Source organism: Oncorhynchus tshawytscha, linkage group LG01, assembly GCF_018296145.1.
Source record: "Oncorhynchus tshawytscha isolate Ot180627B linkage group LG01, Otsh_v2.0, whole genome shotgun sequence".
Lineage (NCBI taxonomy): Eukaryota > Metazoa > Chordata > Actinopteri > Salmoniformes > Salmonidae > Oncorhynchus > Oncorhynchus tshawytscha.
In genome coordinates, this window is record NC_056429.1 from 73536484 (window position 1) to 73559930 (window position 23447).

Consider the following 23447-nt stretch of genomic DNA (forward strand, 5'->3'; position numbering starts at 1 on the left):
CACTGAAGGACAAGGGGCTGTATGTTTGACAGTGTTCGGTGCATTGTGGTCTTGAAGTTTGGCTAAAAGAATGTGGACAACCCTTCAAATTAGTGGATTCTGCTATTTCAGCTACAACTGTTGCTGACCGGTATATAAAATCGAGCACACCACTATGCAATCTCCGTAGACATGGGCAGAAGACTGGGCTTGCTGAAGAGCTCCGTGACTTTCAACGTGGCAACGTCATAGGATGCCACCTTTCCAACAAGTCTGTTCGTCAAATTTCTTCCCTGCTAGTGTTGCCCCGGTCAACTGTAAAATCAAATTGTATTCGTCACATGCACTGAATACAACAGGTGTAGACCTTACAGTAAAATGCTTACTTACAAGCCCTTACCAACAACACACAGTTAAGAAAAATATGTTTTAAGTAAAAAATAAGAAATAAAAGTAACAAATAATTAAAGCGCAGCAGTAAAATAACAAAGCGAGGCTATACCGGGTCATGGTACAGAGTCAATGTGTGGGGGCACCGGTTAGTCGAGGTAATATGTACATGTCGGTAGCGTTAAAGTGACTGCATATATAATTAACAGAGGATAGCAGCAGCGTAAAGGGGGGGGGGGAATGCAAATAGTCTGGTTGGCCATTTGATTAGCTGTTCAGCAGTCTTGGGGGGGTGAGAAGCCTTTTGGACCTCAAATGAAATTTGATTGGTCACATACACATGGTTAGCAGATGTGAATGTAGCTAAAAGCTTGTGCTTCTAGTTCCGACAATGCAGTAATATCTAACAAATTCACAACTACCACCTTATACACACAAATGTAAAGGGCCGGGTAAAGAATATGTACATGTAAATATATGGATGAGCGGAGGCCGTGCGGTATAGGCAAGATGCAGTAGATGGTATAGAGCAGTATATACATATGAGATGAGTAATGTAGGATATGTAAACATTATTAATGTGGCGTTATTTAAGGTGACTAGTGATACCTTTTTAAGTCCATTTATTAAAGTAGCCAGAGATTTGAGTCTATGTTGACAGCAGTCTCTGTTAGTGATGGCTGTTTAACAGTCTGATGGCCTTGAGATAGAAGCTGTTTTTCAGTGTCTCGGTCCCAGCTTTGATGTACCTGTACTGACCTTACCTTCTGGATGATAGCGGGGTAAACAGGCAGTGGCTCGGGTGGTTGTTGTACTTGATGATCTTTTTGGCCTTCTTGTGACATTGGGTGCTGTAGGTGTCCTGGAGGGCAGGTAGTTTGCCCCCGGTGATGCATTGTGCAGACCGCACTACCCTCTGGAAAGCCTTGGGGTTGATGGTGGTGCAGTTGCCATACCAGACGGTGATACATCCCGACAGGATGCTCTGGCTGTAGACTTGTAGAGAGTCTATGACTAGGGTGGCTGGAGTCTGACAATTTTTTTGTTCCTTCCTCTGACACCGCCTGGTATAGTGGTCCTGGATGGCAGGAAGCTTTGCCCCAGTGGTGTACTGGGCCGTACGCACTACCCTCTGTAGTGCCTTGCGGTTGGAGGCTGAGCAGTTGCCATACCAAGCAGTGATGCAACCATGCTCTCGATGGTGCAGCTGTAGAACCTTTTGAGGATCTGAGGACCCACGCCAAATTTTTTCAGTCTCCTGAGGGGGAATAGGTCCTTTTTTTTCCAGATTCCACAATAGAGATTGTGTAATTTTTGGATCTGTTGTGGCGGTATGCGAGTTGGAGTGAGTTCAAGGTGTCTGGTATGATGGTTTTGATGTGAGTCATTTCATGGCTACAGATGTGAGTGCTACGGGTTGAAATTAATTTAGATGGGTTACTTTGGCGTTCTTGGGCACACTGACTATGGTGGTCTGCTTGAAACATGCAGGTATTAGATTTAGTCAAGTAGATAATGAATGTCAGTGAAGACCCTTCCCAGCTGGTCAACTCATGCTCAGAGTATGCATCCTGGTAATTCGTCTGGCCTTGCGTCCTTGTAAATGTTAACCTGTTTAAAGGTCTTACTCCCATCAGCTACGGAGTATGTGTTCCGTCATCCGGAATAGCTGGTGCTCTACTGCATGGTTCAGTGCTTCTAGCTTGGAAGCAAACAGGAGGTATTTAGTTCGTCTGGTAGCTTGCGGCTGGTTTTCCCTCTGTAATCCGTAAAAGATTTCAAGCCCTGCCACATCCGATGAGTGTCAGAGCTGGCGTATTAGGATTAAATTTTTTCTTCCTGTATTGATGCTTGGCCTGTTTGTTGGTTCGTCGGAAGGCGTAGCGGGATTTCTTATAACCATTAGGATGTTGCCTTTAATCCATTGCTTCTGGTTGGGAAATGTACTGACGATCACTGTGGGTACAACATTATCGATGCACTTAATAATGAATGTGTGTGTTAGGAACAGGACATCAGTGGAGAGGACTGTCTGAGCGAGGAAGAGAAGGCCAAACACAGAGCGGCGCGACGCAGAGCCAAGAGGAAGGTGAGCAATACACTCGCACATTAATTCATACATACTGTACATACGCACACACTTACTCCTATATACACACACCAAATCTTCCTGAGCCATAGTGTTCGGTTAAAAAGCATGAGGGACCTGCTCTGTCCATAGTGAACCACATATTTAGCACCCAATCTGTGTATCCTGATGCTGTTACTATGTTCCTCTCAGCGTCGACGGGAACGCAAGAAGCTGGAGCAGGTGAAGAAGCCTGAGGGCACTGACCAGGTTAACGACAAACCAATATTACATGTATTCTGAATTAATCTAAATTATGTGATGCTTAACAGCCTCATTTACAATGATCAGAAAAAAATTCTGTATAAAAAGGAATAGACAGTTTGCATTTCAGCTAATTTATGATATGCTCTCTCTGTTTTCCAGGATGTGGAGGATGATGGTAGATCTGAGGAGGAAGAGGATAAAGATGAGAGTGAGTCTGAGGTGGAGGTAGAAGAGGAGGTAGAGAAAGAAGATAAAACAGCCATCGCCTGCTCTAAGGAACCCTCTTCCCCATCGCCAGCTCCCTCTGGGACTAAAGGTCCCCAGAATACCGCTGCACGAACATCTGAAGAGGTAGGGACAGATTGACTCGTTCATTTGGGCAAAGCAATGGCGTAGGTGCCTGGTCCTAGATCTATTTGTGTTGTGGCACCTTAATTGGGGAGGATGGGATCATAGTAATGGCTTGAATGGAATGGTATCAAACACATGGATTCATAAACCATTCTCTCTCTTTCTCCCTCTCTGCTCTAGGAACTGGAGTGGGATGTGAGCAGTGCATTCTTTGCTAACGCTGCTAGCCACATCCGGCCAAAAGGCATGACCAAACCTGGCGCCAAGTCTAAAGAGAATAAGGAGAATGAGGGCAGAACCAGAGAGGTAAGTGGACCCTGAGTTCTGAGATATCTACATTGCTGACTAGTTGCTATCGTAAGAGTGGTGATAGCCACTATAGCTAGCTAACTAGAGATTTGCTGTGGTGGATGGTTTGTCAATAGCTGTCAGTCTGAGGTGTTGGGGCCAAGGATTGCTAGCTACTTTGGTAGCTTTAAGTTGCTATGGTAGGAGTGTTGTTGGCTAAGGATGACTGGCTAGTTACTTTCTGTGGTAGATGTGTTGATAGTGCAATGGCGCCGGAGAAGAAGGCTGACGTTTTACGTGTTTATTTGCATTGTTTGTAACTTAGTTGTAACTTAGTTTACTTATTTTGTACGTAATGTTGCCGCTACCGTCTCTTATGACCGAAAATAACTTCTAGACATCAGGACTGCGATTACTCACCATGGACAGGCAGAATCCTTTTTTTTTCTTTAACGAGCCCGACACGAATGATATACTGCTTTCTCGGGAACAGGCCCAGATCCCTGTGATTTGCGTGGAGAGGAGGCGGAGAAAAGGGGGCCAGAGGGCGGGCTGCCTTCAGCGAATTTGTAGGAGATCGAATAAACCCCTACTTCCTTCCATTCTGCTAGCAAATGTGCAGTCTGGAGAATAAAATCTATGACCTACATGGAAGATTAAACTACTAACGGGACATATAAAACTCTATCTTATGCTTCATGGAGTCGCATGGAGTCGTGGCTGAACATACAGCTGGCTGGTTATACACTGTACCGGCAGTTTCGAACAGCTGCGTCTGGTAAGAGGGGCAGCGGACTATGTATTTTTGTCATTGGCTTCATCAATTAGTGCAGCGATCGTCCCCACAGTGACCATACGTACATACCCCAACCAGAAGCCATGGATTACAGGCAAACATCCGCACTGAGCTAAAGGCTATAGCTGCCACTTTAAAGGAGCGGGACTCTAACCCGGAAGCGTATAAGAATTCCGCTATGCCTTCCTGTTGAACCATCAAACAGGAAGTGGCAATACAGGGCTAAGAACGAATCGTACTACACCGGCTCCGACGCTCGTCGGATGTGGCAGGGCTTGCAAACCATTCCAGACTACAATTATAAGCACAGCCGAGAGCTGCCCAGTGACACGAGCCTACCAGACAAGCTAAACTACTTCTATGCTCGCTTCGAGGCAAATAACACTTAAACATGCATGAGAGCACCAGCTCTTCCGGATGACTTTGATCACGCTCTCCGCAGCCTATGTGAGGCAGATCTCCTGTTATGGCTGCATCCCTTGTTCTCAATTTCCGTCTGAAGACATACCCCAATCTAACTGTCTGTAGCTCAGCCCCAGAGCCAAGGATATGCATATTCTTGGTATCATTTGACTGGAAACATTCTGAAGTTTGTGGAAATGTTAATTGAACGTAGGAGAATATAACACAGATCTGGTGGAAGAAAAGAAAGAAAGAGCATACGTTTTCTGTTTTTTATTGTTGTAGCATTATCTTTTACATGTACTAGAATAGGATGCTGGAGATAATTTTGATGGATAACACGAGAGCAACTGTAGGTGTGCAAAGTTTCAGACTGATAACTTCAGGAATGGGTGAGCTACATGACATTTAGCATGAAGACACCCAGGTGTCCCACACAAGTTGCCCAAGTGGCCGAATTGGTGAAATGATCTATAACTATATACAACAGTGCAAATAACTATATACAACATATAAAAAGCAATTCTAACACACTTTTTTAAAATATATTTTTTTAAATTAATATTGGAAAAATAACAATGTTTGGAAGTCCTCCACAATATTTTGCTGCCTGTGCCATGTCCCATAGCTGTCTCTTTCTGATGTAAAGCAGAGGCAAACTGAACAAGTGGTGCAGGTGATGGGGGACTTCATGCGACACAGAAGACAACGACGCCTCTATGCTGTGCCCTTTTGGCCCTGAGGCACAGTCATGCCTGCAGTAATGAACTGTGGCATATGAACACCACTGGAGGCAGGAGTAGAGGGGGCAGAGGTAGAGCGGGCAGCTTGGCACCAGGGGCTCCCAGTCAGAGTCACTATCACTGTGAAAGAAAACAACATAAAAAAATATATTTGTATTGTATGAGCCTTTTATCATCACATAAAATAAACATGTATTGTATAGAGCAGAGGGAACAGTCACTAAGGTGAAGTGCTGTTCCATTCAACTCCGGCCATTGTTGTGGGCCTGCCCTTCCCCCAACAGCACCCAATGGCTATTTTCATATGGAAATGGGGAGGAGTAGCAGGCGCAGTGGCCATGTGTGTGTGATTGCTGTTCTACTCCATTCCATTTGAAAATGGAAAATATATATATCTGACATGGAATATATATAGGTATATACGCACACAAACAAACAATACACACACACACACTAGCCAATGTGTACTTTACACATTTCATCACAAATTGCAATAAATATATATTTTTGCACAAATGTTTAAAAAAAAATATATATTTCATAAAATGGCATTAGCACCTACCCGTCCAGAAGTACGTCCTGTCCTTGCAGAAACAGCTCCTCAGTGTTTGAATCATAACACTCAAAGATTCCTCAAACAAAAAATCTGTCTCACTTTCCCGATCAATCTCTTCTATAATCTGGTGCAAATCTGTATACTTAGATTTGGACTTCGCTTTTCGTGATTCATTCGCCATGATGTCTTCAATGAAATCGTTGAAAAAACACTTTCCAAAATACTACTTTCCAAAACACTGCTGTGCGTAACAAGCGTGACTGCAACAACTCTGATGGTCAAGGCAAGGAATGAAGTTCGTTACGTGTGCGTTTACAAGTAAGGGATGGTGGTCCAACCCATATCCATCACATACTGGCGTTTACCTCAGCTCATGGGCTATCTACCCAGCTAGATTTCAAGAAGATCATTGGGCAGAAATACAGTCAATCAACGAAGCTTCGCTGATATTATTGGTGCACAATGAAGTCATTGCTCGTTGTCTTCAAATCAGTTCACTTCGGTCAATACTCCCCGCAAAAAAAACAATCAAGTTTGGCTGTGTTGCAAACATCCAGAGGTTTGCACTGAAACCAACTGACTAGATAAACGATTGTTTAGTGTGTGTAATTACGTCGAATGCTCCATAAAAAGTTGAGAGTTGGAATTCACGACTCAAACGGTTTACAAAATGTTACGTTTTAGGCTATAATTTTCATAATTTTACCTTCAGATGTGAATGTGTCAATACTGTCATGGCAGAAAATGTTTTTTGTTGTTGATCGCTCTTCTCAAACAAAAGCATTTTATTTGTTCTCTGTAATGGCTATTTTAAATCTGAAAACGTAGTTTGATTACCAATATTCTAATCTTTTGAAGGATGTAAGACACTTGCATTTTAAAGCATGTTTAATGTTACGACATTGTATTTTTAGTTGTCACTCTGAAATGTCCCCTGATGTTGATCCCTGTACGGGGATCGCAGCCATAAGAGGTTTTAAACAAAACATTCTCGTAGTACAAAGATTACCAGGACGTGTACTGCGAGCATGCGCTGACCGACTGGCAAGTGTCTTCACTGACATTTTCAACCTCTCCCTGTCCGAGTCTGTAATGCCAGCATGTTTTAAGCAGACCACCATAATGCCTGTGCACAAGAACACTAAGGTAACCTGCCTAAATGACTACCGATCAGTAGCACTCACGTCTGTAGCCATGAAGTGCTTTGAAGGGCTGGTCATGGCTCACATCACCATTATCCCAGAAACCCTAGACCCACTCCAATTTGCATAACAGATCCACAGATTATGCAATCTCTATTGCACTCCACACTTCCCTTTCCCACCTGGACAAAAGGAACACCTATGTGGGAATGCTATTCATTGACTACAGCTCGGCATTCAACACCATAGTGCCCAACACCATTATTAAGTTTGCCGATGACACAAGTGGTAGGCCAGATCACCGACAACAACAAGAGGTCAGAGACCTGTCTGTGTGGTGCCAAGACAACATCTCCCTCAACGTGATCAAGTCTAAGGAGATGATTGTGGACTACAGGAAAAAGAGGACCGAGCACTCCCCCCATTCTCATCTACGGGGCTGCAGTGGAGCAGGTTTAGAGCTTCAAGTTCCTTGGTGTCCACATCACCAACAAACTATCATGGTCCGAGCACATCAAGACAGCTGTGAAGAGGGCACAACAAAACCTATTCCCCCTCAGGAGACTGAAAAGATTTGGTGTGGGTCCTCAGATCCTCACAAGGTTCTACAGCTGCACCATCGAGAGCATCCTGACTGGTTGCATCACTGCCTGTTATGGCATCTGCTCGGCCTGTGACCATAAGGCATTACAGAGGGTAGTGCGTACAGCCCCGTACATCTCTGGGGCAAAGCTTCCTGCCATCCGGGACCTCTATACCAGGCGGTGTCAGAGGAAGGCCCTAAAAATTGTCAGACTCCCTAGTCATAGACTGTTCTCTCTGCTACCGCATGGCAAGCGGTACCTGAGCACCAAGTCTAGGTCCAGGAGGCTTCTAAACAGCTTCTACCCCCAAGCCATAAGACCCCTGAACATCTAATCAAATGGCTACCCAGACTATTTGCAGTGCCCCTCCCCACACCACTGCCACTCTTGTCATCTATGCATAGTCACTTTAATTAAATCTGTCTACATGTGCATACTACCTCAACTACCCGGTGCCCCCTTACATTCACTCTGTACCGGCACCCCCCTGTATATATTTTAATTTTTTACTGCTGCTCTTTATTGTTACTTTTATCTCTTATTCTTATGCATATTTTTATTTATTGCAGTGTTAGGGGCTCGTAAGTAAGAATTTCACTAAGGTGAAACCTGTTTTATTCAGCGCATGTGACTAATACATTTTTGATTTGAAATGGCATGGGTGACTAAGAAATAAATTGTTGCAATTTATTGCCAAGTTGCAAACAATAATGCAGGCACTAGGGATTGGGTTGCGAGCATGCGGGTCTGGGCAGATGAGATGTTTAAGTTGTTTATATGAATGTTTGTTTTTGGAGTGTAAAAAAATGGACATATTATAAATAAAAATAAAACGTTTTTATGCTTTTACATTTAACCCTGCCGCAGCTATTGTAGATCATTTTAGTCTTTGTTGTAATCCTCAAATACCTTTTTCTCTTAGTCACATTTGAGTCATTATCATAAATTGTTGACTAGTTTTAGTCACAATAGCCGATGCACCCCCCTCCCATTAAATTCTTCATATTTACCTCTAGCTTCCACCGTGTACATTCAGATAACCTTGTCCAACTCGGCCTACTATCCCCCCAGAAATATTGCTATTGCAGATTGTAACCAATGCCAGCCATAATTAACAATATGGCTATAAGCCTTGGCTACAGGTAAAAAAATGTACAGCTCTGAATTTATTCCCATAAAAATTTGCATGAGACGAGGATAATCTGAGCTTTCCAACAATGCCAGAAGTATTCATGTACGCCTAATAATAGCATTAGCTTTTCCAATATTAAAAGCAACCACAACTCTCATTTGGACTGCGTGAGTGGCAACAAATATGAATAAAAGCACACAGCAAAATAGAGCTTATGATGTGATCAGAGAAAAAATGGCCTATATGAAAGCAAAGATTATCAAACACAATTATTATTTCTAATTGTCGTAAGTTACAATTTTAAGTGTCATTGCTGCACATCAGTTCAAAAGAGAGAAGAGTGATTGAAGTGACGGCCTTGGAGGTGTGTGTGTGTGTGTGTGTGAGTGAGACACGGGTCTGCTCAATCAGCCCGAGCAACTGAAATACATTATCTGCCAATAAGAGGACTGAGTTAGTCTGCAAAGCCATGCATGCTAATCATGGAAAGGAGCCTCATGCCAAATTGAATGTCCATTAGTCTCACGTAGAATTCTCTTCTCGTTACGTTTTAGTCATTTCTAATCTTAATTTTTATCTTATTGTTGACGAAATTAACACTGCCCTGCAGCCTGTTAGATTTCACCCTGACTATGGGTGACTTGTACAATTTCACTTCAGCCACTCGGTTTACTTTAAACGACTGGTATGTCCTAGAAACGTTGTTACAGCATGTAATGTAAGATTATTAATATTCTTATACAAAAATATTTTCTTAAGTAAGCAAAAGACAGTGTTACATTTATCATCGGCATCCACTAGTGTTGATGGCTAGTTGTTGGCTGTGCAGATTCAATGTTCTCCCTAAGGAGAGGTGAATTCTGAACATGGAAGGCATGATAAACACTTCTTTGGAATGTTTGAGTTTTATAGTCTCTCTCACGCGCGCACACACACACGGCTGCCTAAGTGTGCAGGCTAGAGCACGGTCACTCGTGTCGCTGAGTCGGAAGTGATCAACAATTTGATCGATTTATAAATGATTTCTCTGGTTTTGGTCTAGGTGAATGAAACGGATGCTGTGACTAAGAGAAGTGCCTTGTTGACAGGTGAGCGTCTATATGTCCATCCAGGTTACACTCGCACACACAACTTGCTGTGCAAACATGCTCAGATTTTGTTTGCATACTTGAGTCTCTGACTGTGTTTGTCCTGTAGAAAAAGGGATCAAGCTGGTCCAGGAGGGCCAGTATTCTCAGGCAGTCAGTATGTTTACAGAAGCCATCAGATACAACCCAAAGGATTACAGGTAATATCACACCATTACATGTTGTACATTATATCACTCACTGTTAGTGCTGAGCGATTTAACTGAAATGCCGTACATTTAAAAAAAAAAATTTTAAGCAACTAATTCACTGACATCACTGAATTTATTTTATTTTATTTTTCTGTTAGCTCAATGTGCACATTGCGCTGTAGTTTCTCTAGAGAGAAATCCGATCGTGGCCAAGCTGTGCGACATAGTATGGTGTTGTAGCTTCATAATTATCACGTTTTCCGCAATAAACTAACTTCAATGACCATAATCCATTGTGCGGCTACTTGCCAGTTTCTTTTATGGCTGCTGTGTACAATACGTGATTGGAGAGTACTTGCTTCAAGCTATTGGTATTCAGCAGTCATAAAAGTATGCCTTATTTTAAGAACTACTAAAATAGTCATTTTGGCAGACCGCATAGACAGCAGCTCAATAGAGTTGAGTTGATGACTTTAAATAATAGTCAAAAAAACATTTGATATACACAACTGAAATATTTTATTAAAGTAATGTGAAATAATCATGGTTAATAAGTGATAAGCAGTCATGGGTAGCCACTACCATCATGGGACTTTTATTAATTGTTTTATACTGTTACAGCATTCAACCCACAATGCATAGTGCATTTAAAGAAAGATACAGTGGGGCAAAAAAGTATCATCAGCCACCAATTGTGCAAGTTCTCCCACTTAAAAAGATGAGAGGCCTGTAATTTTCATCATAGGTACACTTCAACTATGATAGACAAAAGGAGGGGGAAAAATCCAGAAAATCACATTGTAGGATTTTTAATGAATTTATTTGCAAATTATGGTGTAAAATAAGTATTTGGTCACCTACAAACAAGCAAGATTTCTGGCTCTCACAGACCTGTAACTTCTTTAAGAGGCTCCTCTGTCCTCTACTCGTTAACAAGTTCAAACAGGTGCCATTAATACAGGTATCAGGATAAAAGACACCTGTCTACAACCTCAAACAGTCACACTCCAAACTCCACTATGGCCAAGACCAAAGAGCTGTCAAAGGACACCAGAAACAAAATTGTAGACCTGCACCAGGCTGGGAAGACTGAATCTGCAATAGGTAAGCAGCTTGGTTTGAAGAAATCAACTGTGGGAACAATTATTAGGAAATGGAAGACATACAAGACCACTGATAATCTCCCTCGATCTGGGGCTCCACGCAAGATCTCACCCCGTGGGGTCAAAATGATCACAAGAACGGTGAGCAAAAATCCCAGAACCACACGGGGAGACCTAGTGAATGACCTGCAGAGAGCTGGGACCAAAGTAACAAAGCCTACCATCAGTAACACTACGCCACCAGGGACTCAAATCCTGCAGTGCCAGACGTGTCCCCCTGCTTAAGCCAGTACATGTCCAGGCCCGTCTGAAGTTTGCTATAGAGCATTTGGATGATCCAGCAGAAGATTGGGAGAATGTCATATGGTCAGATGAAACCAAAATATAACTTTTTGGTAACTCAACTCGTCGTGTTTGGAGGACAAATAATTCAGAGTTGCATCCAAAGAACACCATACCTACTGTGAAGCATGGGGGTGAAAACAACATGCTTTGGGGCTGTTTTTCTGCAAATGGACCGGGATGACTGATCTGTGTAAAGGAAAGAATGAATGGGGCCATGTATCGTGAGATTTTGAGTGAAAACCTCCCATAAGCAAGGGCATTGAAGATGAAACGTGGATGGGTCTTTCAGCATGACAATGATCCCAAACACACCACCCGGGCAACGAAGGAGTGGCTTTGTAATAAGCATTTCAAGGTCCTGGAGTGGCCTAGCCCGTCTCCAGATCTCAACTCCATAGAAAATCTTTGGAGGGAGTTAGAAGTCCGTGTTGCCCAGCAACAGCCCCAAAACATCACTGCTCTAGAGGAGATCTGCATGGAGGAATGGGCCAAAATACCAGCTACCGTGTGTGAAAACCTTGTGAAGACTTACAGAAAACGCTTGACCTCTGTCATTGCCAACAAAGGGTATATAACAAAGTATTGAGAAACTTGTTATTGACAAAATACTTATTTTCCACAATAATTTGCAAATAAATTCATTAAAAATTCTGGATTTTTTTTTTTCTCATTTTGTCTGTCATAGTTGAAGTGTACCTATGATGAAAATTACAGGCTTCATCTTTTTAAGTGGGAGAACTTGCACAATTGGTGGCTGACTAAATACTTTTTTGCCCTGTGTGTCTGTGTGTGTGTGTGGTGTGAGTTTAGTGGATAGACCATATGGTTCAAGTGATAATAGTCTAATTCGTGGAAAAAGTGTCTAAACAGTGGCGTTTTCAATTAACTCTGCAACGCTTCAAACTATTGAATTTTTCACAACTGCTACAACTTTATGCGCCAAAACATTAACAACAAAGACATAGTAAAACCAATAAGTTTGAAATACAATTGAGGTTATTTCATGCTGAAACCCTCATATTAAACACCAATGGTGTTCACTCATCTTATTTTATTATATTGTATGTTTTATGTGATAAGGTCACAGACAGCCAGAGAATCTGAACTACCCAAAAAGGCCACTAGATGTCAACTGATAACATGTAAACTTACCCAAATTCTGGTAGTTTACTGGTAAACTTTGAAAGTTTCAAGTAATATATTCTCCCTTTGCAACCTGACCTCTAACGCCAATACGCTTATTATATATCCGACATCAATACATTGGCAGAAGTGTATATGACATTGATAAATAACAATTTTTCCTCTATCTCTATGCATGTCTGTCTATATCTCCAGGTTCTTTGGGAACCGATCGTACTGTTATAGCTGTTTGGAGCAGTACCCCCAGGCCCTGTCTGATGCTGAGAGGTCCATCCAGCTGGCAGCTGCCTGGCCTAAAGGACACTTCCGCAAGGGCAGCGCACTCATTGGCATGAAGGTGGGCCACAGACTACATCACTTTCATGTTCTGACCTGTCCTATTCTATTGTCATGTATTGTAATCTATTCTATAGGACGCATATTCTGCATTTACTGGTTTTTCATCAGTTCTATCCTTTTTATGCCGGCCTTTTCTGTCTTTACCTCTGAACGTGTGCATGTGTGGGTGTGTGTGTAGAGGTACAGTGAGGCGGAGAAAGCCATGGAACAGGTGCTGAAGCTGGATGAAGACTGTGAGGAGGCCGTCATCGATCTCTTCAACTGCAAAGTCTTACAGCTTATGGTACACACACGCTCGCTCACTCACACACTCTTGTTCCCAAGCCACCACCTTGCCCCTACCAACACTCTTGGAGTGTTGCTGACGAAACTCAGAGGGTGTCTTCCAGAGAGTGGTGAGGGGATCAGTTAACCCATCAACTTCGGGACTCACTCGTGGCCTGAATGATACAATTCATGTTCCACTTTTAAATAATAAAACAAGCATGAAATTCGAATGAACAAATCACCCCTGTTTTACAAGATGTTAACCTCAGTAACAGTTAAAAACGCCTGCATTGGACTTTTATCAATTAAGTACTGTGATTGTTTTCTATCAAAATGGTAAAAAAAAAGCTTCTTAGCAAAGAGCAATTTCTCAAGCAAGAATTTCGCTAAAACTATCTGGGAGTGGTCTGAGTGGGGAGGAGGAAACTGAAAACTAGCTGTTATTAGCAGAGGTGTTTGGAACGTTCTATTAACTGATTCACCTGCTGATGATTGCACCAGGCAGGGCAAACCTCTATCCCACCACTACACACTGAAATCTCATGCTGTCTTTTCAAACAGCTCTTACACTCAATGGACATCATCATTTTCACAATTTCACATATTGTCCCAACCTCATCGTGTGGAAATATGTGAAACACAGAAACATCCATTTTATTACTGCACAGCGTCGTTAAACATTTAATTTTAGAGGCATTTAATCTGTTATGTGTCAACTCTGGAAATCAGACATAAACAAATGCATGGTACATATAATTAGGCACACCTCCATTCTCCACACCTCCAATCTTTTGTATCAAATTGTGTGTCAGGATAGCACTTCGCTCTGGAGCCTGCAGCCTTGCTGGCCTGGCCAAAGTGGCTGCCGGAGGGTCTAATTAGCCCCTACACCCTTGATAATTTTCACTCCCTCAGTTTTGGACACTTGTGCATATGGCGAAGGGAATGATTTTGGATTCAGCCGCTCGCACGTGCGCACACACAGCCTCTTCAACTTCAGAGTACTACATCAAATATTAATACACACACAATTCAAGCCTGCGTACACACGTGCTGATGTGCTGTCCATGGTCACACAGTACGTATGTGAAATGGCAGCGTATGGTTATGTTCCAGATCTACTAAATTGGCTAATTTCCTTTCCTTCATGACAAGCAGCTAAGGACAGGAAGACTGGAGTTTAGGTCAGGTCAACTCTCCCCTGGGACCCCCAGCCGTTCCATGTATTTTAACTACATCACATTTGATACAACTTGTTAACTAATAATCAAGCCATTTGAATAGGTGATCAGGTGAGTTCAGGGCTGCAACAAATTTGTGTAACATCTAGGGGTGTTACTGTTCATGCACTTATGAGTTTTAGGGTGCATCTCAATAGTCTAAAGTGGTCTCCTACATCTGCACTCATCTGAAAACACAGCATTGTGTTGCATTCATAAGTTTGCATTTAACTCTCCAATCTCTCTCAAAGCAGACAAGGAGAGGAAGCCACTAGACTGAAGGGATGGATCCGTTGTCTTGCCTCCTAACTCTCTCTCTCGCTCACTCGCTGTCCCTCCTTTTCTCGCTCTTTCTAGGAGCTGGGTTTTGAGGAGATGCAGAGTGTGTTGCTGCTGGAGAGATTCACCAGTGTACAGGCTGTACTGGCTTCACCTGAGGCTTCTAGGGGTGAGGACTGGGGCTGTGGCGGTCATGACATTTTGTCAGCCGGTTATTGTCATGCAAAAGACTGCTGGTCTCACGGTAATTGTCGTTAATTAGGATAAACACGGTTAGCATTTCCAGGCCTCCTACATCTACATTTAAATCAATTTAATATACACATCACAAATATTTATTTTAGGTAGGTCTAAAGAAGATTATGATATAGGATTTTATAGTTAAAATAATATAATTGAACTTAGCTGAATAAATAGAAAGGCACTTGCATTGGAATGCAAAAAATAGCCTATAATTTGAAACATGTCCTATATGTTAGATTTGTCAACTATAGTTGTAAATGATACAAACTTTAGACTGTCTTAGAAATCAAAACTTATATGGGCTGCATGATGCGACTATAGGCTATTGATGGTTTGAGAGAAAAAAAAAAGCTTGCTCTGTTCCTTGTCTCAGCCTGCACACGATGGTCTCTCATAAAATTATCTTATTTTTGCTATTCTCAATTTATTCTGGTCTTTACTAATATTTAAAATTTGTTTTTTAAATTTAGAATGGCCCATTATCAAATGGGCAGGGGAATAATGACGTCATCCATATGCACTCGAATAGCTGGTTAGTTTTTCAATCATGTGGGTTATTTCACTCCACGCCTTAAACACCGTTGGAGGAGCATGCAGCCTCTCGCTGCGCGACAGGTAATACTCCATCCAAACCCTGTATGCCATGGGCTCTCCAACCTTTTTCCTGCAGCTACCCAGTTCATTTGGGAAACCTGTTCTGGACCATCGATAGTAACATGTTTTTACAACAAAAGAGAAAGGAGAAGGAGATGGAAACACAGTGGTGAGATTCTGTAGCTAAAAGGAATTTCAGCCTATTAATTCTGAAAATACAAGCATCGCCTAGGCCCAGACTCATGGATAAAACGTTTGGAGCGTAGCATAAGGTCCATCCAGTATGCATAAAAATACGGTCCACGCTCAAAGGCAATTACTAGAATTTGTTTAATTTTTCAAGTATAGGCAAGACCAATTATGTACCAAAGACATCTTAAATCGTGTCTTTTTTTTCTGACTTGTGTGAAATGCGGTAGGCTGTGTTGTATAACACAATAGTTATTTTTTTAAATGTTTTGGTGGTTGGCTTCGGCTAATAGGTGTATGCATAAGCTCTAATATGCGTATGGGTGTTTTGAATGAATCATCACCTTAGAAAGCACTGTTCATTTTGTTGTTAGGCTTTGAAACAACATCCACAATGACCATATTTTACACTCAGTTTCAAACAGTTGTTGAACTTCTGTCTTCAAATTGATCAATCACAGTGAGGTGAGTTTTAAAAGCACATACTGTTTTGATGAGTTTGTCATTTTCGATTCCATTTGCATTGATGTCAGAGCGGTTAAAGGGACAATAGAGCCCTGAGTACCAGGCCAGTAGCCTGGGGCGGCAGGTAGCCTAGCAGTTAAGAGCCAGTAACCGAAAGGTCGCTGGTTTGAATCCCAGAGCTGGCAAAGTGGAAAAATCTGCCGTTCTGCCCTTTAACACCCCTTATAAGATCTGGTCGCCGGGCGCCGACGACATGGACGTCGATTAAGGAAGCCTCCCCACAGATACAGAGCTTTCCATTAGTGACCTGATGGTTGTTAGCGAATTGGGTATTACCAACGCATGTCCAGAGTGCATAAGAGGAGATTACCATGACTCAACGGTCATGTGGAATTTTACTGCGATCATGACTGCCGGTGTGGCAGTAATACGGTCACTGCAAAAGCCCTAGTTACGACGCTCTCACACACACATTTTAAATACTTTATTTGAATCCACAAATTACTTTACATTTGAGAAGGATTCAAACATTTCAAAGTACATGGCTATCTGGACACTTATGGAAATAGATAGAATGTTCTACAGAGCTACACTGCATATGTCACCTGACATGGAGCAGTACCTTGCTAGCTGCTTTGTCTTATCCAGGCACAAACACCACCCACCCACCATCTAGGCTGTGCCAGTATATGCAATGTCAGGAATTTGTCTAATTTCAATGACTGGGAAAGAAATCAACACATTTTCTAAGTTATTGCTCTGGAATGTGAAGGTTGCACATAAATGTTTTTTTTTTAAATGTAATAATTCATTTGTCTTCCCTCCTCAGTGGTGAGCCAGGACTCCTCATTGAGCCTGCCAGGGTAGGTGGATATTAGCCAATCATGTTTACCCTAAAGGGGTCATGGCCCCTGATTTTAAAATATAATAACATGTACACTATCGTTCAAAATTTGAGTCACTTAGAAAATACCTTGTTTTCCATGATAACATATAAGTTGCAAAATTAATAGGAAATATAGTCAAGATGTTGACAAAGTTCGATTTTTAATTGAAATAAAATTGTCCTAACTCTGCTTTGCTGCAAATGGAGGATTCTTTGACGATTCACAGCCTTGCAGACCTTTGGCTTTCTAGTTGTCAATTTGTTGAAGTAATCTGAAGTTGGATTGGCTTGATGGGCACTTCTTATGGTCAAGCTGCTTCCACCACTACCTCAATAGGGTTGAGATCTGGTGACTGTGCTGGCCACTCCATTAGAGACAGAATACCAGCTGACTGCTACTTCCCTAAATAATTATTGTGTAGGTTGGAGCTGTGCTTTGGGTCATTGTCCTGTTGTAGGAGGAAATTGGCTCCAATTTAAGCGCTGTACACCGGGTTTGGCATGGTGTTGAAAATTGGAGTGATAGCCTTCCTCCTTCAAGATCCTTTTTAACCTGTACAAATCTCCCACTTTACCACAACCGAAGCAGCCCCAGACCATCACGTTGCCTCCACCATGTTTGACAGATGGCATCAAGCACTCATCTAGCATCTTTTAATTTTTTCTGCGTCTCACGAATGTTCTTTGTGATCCGAACACCTCAAACTTTGATTCGTCTGTCCATAACACTTTTTTCCAATCTATCCAGAGTCTGTAGGCAAAAGAATATCTTAATCTTTTCTTTTTATAGACCAGTCTGAGATATGTCTTTTTCTTTGCAACTCTGCCTAGAAGGCCAGCATCCCGGAGTCGCCTCTTCACTGTTGACGTTGAGACTGGTGTTTTGCGGGTACTATTTAATGAAGCTGCCAGTTGAGAACTTGTGAGACATCTGTTTCTCAAACTTGACACTAATGTACTTGTCCTTTTGCTCAGTTGTGCACCAGGGCCTCCCACTCCTTTTTCTATTCTGGTTAGAACCAGTTTGCGCTGTTCTGTGAAGGGAGTAGTACACAGCATTGTACAAGATCTTCAGTTTCTTGGCAATTTCCTGCATGGAATAGCCTTAATTTCTCAGAACAAGAATAGACTGAAAAGTTTCAGAAGAAAGGTCTTTGTTTCTGGCCATTTTGAGCCTGTAACCAAACCCACAAATGCTGATACTCAAAACTGGCTGCCTTTAGACTAGTTATTACTACTTTAATCAGAACAGTTTTTAGCTGTGCTAACATAATTGCAAAAGGGTTTTTTAATCAGTTAGCCTTTTTAAAATGAAATACTGGGATTAGCTAACACAACATGCCATTGGAACACAGGAGTGATGGTTGCTGATAATGGGCCTCTACGCCTATGTAGATATTCCATTTTAAAAATCTGCCGTTTCCAGCTATAATAGTCATGTCTGTATTTCTGTCTACACTGTATTTCTGATCAATTTGATGTTATTTTAATGGACAAAAAAAGTGCTTTCTTTCAAAAACAAGGACATTTCTAAGTAACCCCATACTTTTGAACGGATATATTATATTATATATTTATATTATATTATATTTATATATTTATATATTTATAATATTATATATATATAATATTATATTTATTTGTATATATATATATAATATAATATAATATTTATTTATATATTATATATATATATATATATATATATTTATATTATATTATATTATATTATATTATATTATATATATATATATATATATATATATATATATATATATATATATATATATATAATATAATATAATATAATATATTATATATATATATATATATATAATATAATATATTATCCAACACTGTGCTTACACTCCAACACCGTGCAGGACGTTTGGCATTTGCCAGAGAACACCAAGATTGGCAAATTCGCCACTGGCGCCCTGTGCTCTTCACAGATGAAAGCAGGTTCACACTGAGCACATGTGACAGACGTGACAGTCTGGAGATGCCGTGGAGAACGTTCTGCTGCCTGCAAGGTCCTCCAGCAAGACCGGTTTGGCGGTGGGTCAGTCATGGTGTGGGGTGGCATTTCTTTGGGGGGCCGCACAGCCCTCCATGTGCTCGCCAGAGGTAGCCTGACTGCCATTAGGTACCGAGATGAGATCCTCAGACCCCTTGTGAGACCATATGCTGGTGCGGTTGGCCCTGGGTTCCTCCTAATGCAAGACAATGCTAGACCTCATGTGGCTGGAGTGTGTTAGCAGTTCCTGCAAGAGGAAGGCATTGATGCTATGGACTGGGCCACCCGTTCCCCAGACCTGAATCCAATTGAGCACATCTGGGACATCATGTCTCGCAACATCCCTCAACGCCACGTTGCACCACAGACTGTCCAGGAGTTGGCGGATGCTTTAGTCCAGGTCTGAGAGGAGATCCCTCAGGAGACCATCCGCCACCTCATCAGGAGCATGCCCAGGCGTTGTAGGGAGGTCATACAGGCACGTGGAGGCCACACACACTACTGAGCCTCATTTTGACTTGTTTTAAGGACATTACATCAAAGTTGGATCAGCCTGTAGTGTGGTTTTCCACTTTAATTTTGAGTGTGACTCCAAATCCAGACGTCCATGGGTTGATAAATTTGATTTCCATTGATAATTTGTGTGATTTTGTTGTCAGCACATTCAACTATGTAAAGAAAAAAGGTTTTAATAAGAATATTTCATTAATTCAGATCTAGGATGTGTTATTTTAGTGTTCCCTTTATTTTTTTGAGCAGTGTGTATTTTATGTTTGAGATTCTTCAATGTAGTCACCCTTTGCTTTGACAGCTTTGCACACTCTTGGCATTCTCTCAACCAGCTTCATCAGGTAGTCACCTGGAGTGCATTTCAATTAACAGGTGTGCCTTAACTTAATTTGTGGAATTTATTTTCCCCTTTATTGCGTTTGAGCCAATCAGTTGTGTTGTGACAAGGTAGGGTAATATACAGAAGATAGCCCTATTTGGTAAAAGACCAAATCCATAATATGGCAAGAACTGCTCAAATAAGCAAAGAGAAATGACAGTCCAGCATTCCTTTAAGACGTGAAGCTAAGTAAATTCGGAAAATGTAAAGAACTTTGAATGTTTCTTCAAGTGCAGTCTCAAAAACCACCAAGCGCTATGATGAAACTGGCTCTTATGAGGACCGCCACAAGAAAGGAAGACCGAGTTACCTCTGCTGCAGAGGATAAGTTCATTCGAGTTAACTCTACCTCAAATTGCAACCGAAATAAATGCTTCAGAGTTCAAGTAACAGACACATCTCAACATCAACTGTTTAGAGGAGACTGTGTTTAATCAGGCCTTCATGGTTGAATTGCTGCAAACTACTACTAAAGGACACCAATAAGAAGAGACTTGCTTTGGCCAAGAAACACAAGCAATGGACAGTAGACTGGTGGCAATCTGTCCTTTTGGTCTGAGTCCAAATTTGAGATTTTTGGTTCCAACTGCCGTGTCTTTGTTAGACTATCGTGACAATTTAGTACTGAGTGATATTTGGTCATTTCTTCAAACAATCATCTTCATTTAATATCGATGAATTATTGCAATAATGAGGCTGGTCGACCCACCCCACTTTTGAGTGTTGGACCAAGTAACCTAACCTTTACACAAATGCAGAGTACAATATATAGTTGACGTTAACAATGCTCAGTCATGGTTGGTTCAAACCCCCCCCTCATGCAGACCAAGGAGCATCATAAGCCACTCCTGTCGTTATCTGCACGTGGGTTGTTGTCTTAACCCCACCCTGTCTTAGTTTCCCAGATTATCCCGACCAGGAAATTATCCCAATCTGGTGAGATTTATCAAACCAAACAGGACAAACACCTTCATACATCACTCAATACATTTCTATATATCACTCTGTGTGTAAACTTCAATCCAAAACCCTCAAAAGACTGGTAATTCCCCCACTTTGACACGATTCACATAGTGACTGTGTTAAAAACAATACTACAAATTACTACTCTAAATAACTCTCCAAAAAACATTTCTACCCATGACTTCATAGTAAAAATAGACTAGAGACAGGTCTATCCTTCTCGTGGTTCTATTAGTTATATAACTTCTCTGTAATTATCAGTATTATCAATGACACTTTAAATCATCATGGAATATCTCTCGGTATTCCAGGGAGGGCGATTAAACCACACTAGAAAGGACAGAGGTCGGAGTTTATTCAAACTCTTCAAATAAGTGTTACTTTCTCTAATTAGACCAATTATCTAAAAACATTTCATACATTTCCTATCCCAGGTTTACACTAAGGTTCTCCAGTATATTCTTTTATCAAAATAATTTGCGTGTTCAAGTAAAACTCTGAAAATAAAAACTTGTGCCCCTTTTAAGCTACCTCGGCACTAACACGTGTAAACCCTACTAAAACCAAATGAAATAGAACACTCACAATAAATCAAACAGCATTTTAAAAAACACCAACAAATGTGTGGGTTGGTGGGTTCTTGAAACTATGGTAAAAACAAACAAAAATGGTCAGGCCTTATTTAATGAACTCCTCTTTTCCTCCAGATACCTTTTTATAAAACTGCTGTATTTCACTATACTAATATCATAATCAGCAACCCAAAGGTTTTAAATAGAAACAAAACATGATGATAATAAATCCATTGTACTCCCTCCCAATCACGGCTGGATGTGATGCAGCCTGGATATTCAATACTAATTTCAATCTAGATTAAACAGATTATAATTTTTAGAATACAATATCTGCTGGATATTCCCTTTTTACTTCACACTCATTAAATGTCTATTTTAAGATGAACCTGTAATGCGCTAAATGTAGAAAATACATCAGCCAATTCTTAATCAATCCAAACAATTCAAATTTGAAATTCTTACTTTCCAATTTACCTACTTTCCTTTGCTACCTTCACTAGTCTACATTTTTTTTCCCATTAAATTCAGAAAGCCCTCTACAATCTCAACTGTACACTACGTCTGTTTTTCTGTCTAACGCTATGTTACCAGGTAAAAACAATTTTGTTATTATGGTCAAAACAAACACTTCTCAGGGAGGCCACTTTAATTACTCATCTCTTCCTCCCTTTCGTCAATTCAATAAATATATTTGAAAATAAAACAAAGTCTCGCGAGATTAAAACTCCTAGGGTTTTCCTGAGTTGCATTGTTCTCGAATCTCCCAAATATGTTCTCTTGTATCGGCGGTTGCACTTTACCATATAATACCTCGTGACCCTGCTCTACCACATAGTAGCTTCATCCTGTCATTATCTACACGTGGGTTGTTGTCTTAACCCCACCCTGGCTTAGTTTACCAGATGCAAGGGTGATTTAGAGACTATGAGGAATTGTTCTAAACTCCTCCTGGCTACCTCGGATAAACCCACCACATCTTCTCATTATAATTCAGTCTTTAGCTTATTTGTCAGCTCAAGCCATCTCTGGTGACCATACGCCCAGATTAGCTGCAGGGAACTAGTGGAGATCATAAAAACAGAGACACTAACAGGACAGAAATATCCTTCTGTTTATTAAGCATTAATTGCTAACTATTAATATCAAACAATTCAGGTAAATTTAATTTCTATCGCAAGATGCAAAGATTGGGTGAACGGATGATCGCCGCATATGTGATTCCCACTGTTAAGCATGAAGGTGGTGGTGTCGGGCGGGGTGCTTTGCTGGTGACACTGTCAGTGTCATTTATTTAGAATTCAAGGCACACATAACAAGCATGGCTACCACAGCATTCTGCAGCGATATGCCATCCCATCTGGTTTGCGTTTAGTAGGACTATCCATTTGTTTTTCAACAGGACAATGACCCAACACACCTCCAGGCTGTGTAAGGGATATTTGACCAGGCAGGAATGTGATGGAGTGCTGCATCAGATGACCTGTCCTCCACAATCACCCAACTTCAACCCAATTGAGATGGTTTGGGATGAGTTGGACCGCAGAGTGAAGAAAAGGCAGCCAATAAGTGCTCCGCATATGTGGGAGCTCCTTCAAGACTGTTGGAAAAGCATTTCTTATGCAGCTGGTTGAGAGAATGCCAGGAGTGTGAAAAGCTGTCATCAAGGGAAAGGATGGCTACTTTGAATAATATAAAATGTATTTTGATTCGTTAAACTTTTTTGGTTACTACATGATTCCATATGTTTCATATTTTTGATGCCTTCACTATTATTCTACAATGTTGAAAATAGTACAAATAAAAATCCTTGAATGAGTTAGTGTGTCCAAACGTGTGTGTGCGCTTACAGTGGCAAGAAAGTATGTGAACCCTTTGAAAATACCTTGAGTTCTGCATAAATTGGTCATAAAATTTGATCTGATCTTCATCTAGGTCACAACAATAGACAATCTT

At 41.2% G+C, this 23447-nt stretch overlaps 1 protein-coding gene across 3 annotated transcripts in view; it reads left to right on the top strand.

Annotated features, from left to right (window-relative positions):
- The window catches only part of zgc:123010 (uncharacterized protein LOC641500 homolog), a 43226-nt gene that overhangs the window by 15624 nt on the left and 4155 nt on the right, over window positions 1-23447 (top strand). The window contains exons 3-12 of one of the 3 annotated variants that reach the window (XM_024429855.2): window positions 2375-2458; window positions 2651-2707; window positions 2864-3055; window positions 3236-3361; window positions 9741-9786; window positions 9896-9986; window positions 12764-12905; window positions 13086-13190; window positions 14752-14917; window positions 16994-17027. In XM_024429855.2, the coding sequence (XP_024285623.1) occupies window positions 2375-2458; window positions 2651-2707; window positions 2864-3055; window positions 3236-3361; window positions 9741-9786; window positions 9896-9986; window positions 12764-12905; window positions 13086-13190; window positions 14752-14917; window positions 16994-17027 (1043 nt within the window). The remainder of the gene's footprint in view (window positions 1-2374; window positions 2459-2650; window positions 2708-2863; window positions 3056-3235; window positions 3362-9740; window positions 9787-9895; window positions 9987-12763; window positions 12906-13085; window positions 13191-14751; window positions 14918-16993; window positions 17028-23447) is intronic. The other 2 variants (XM_024429863.2, XM_024429871.2) reach the window with 2 other exon arrangements.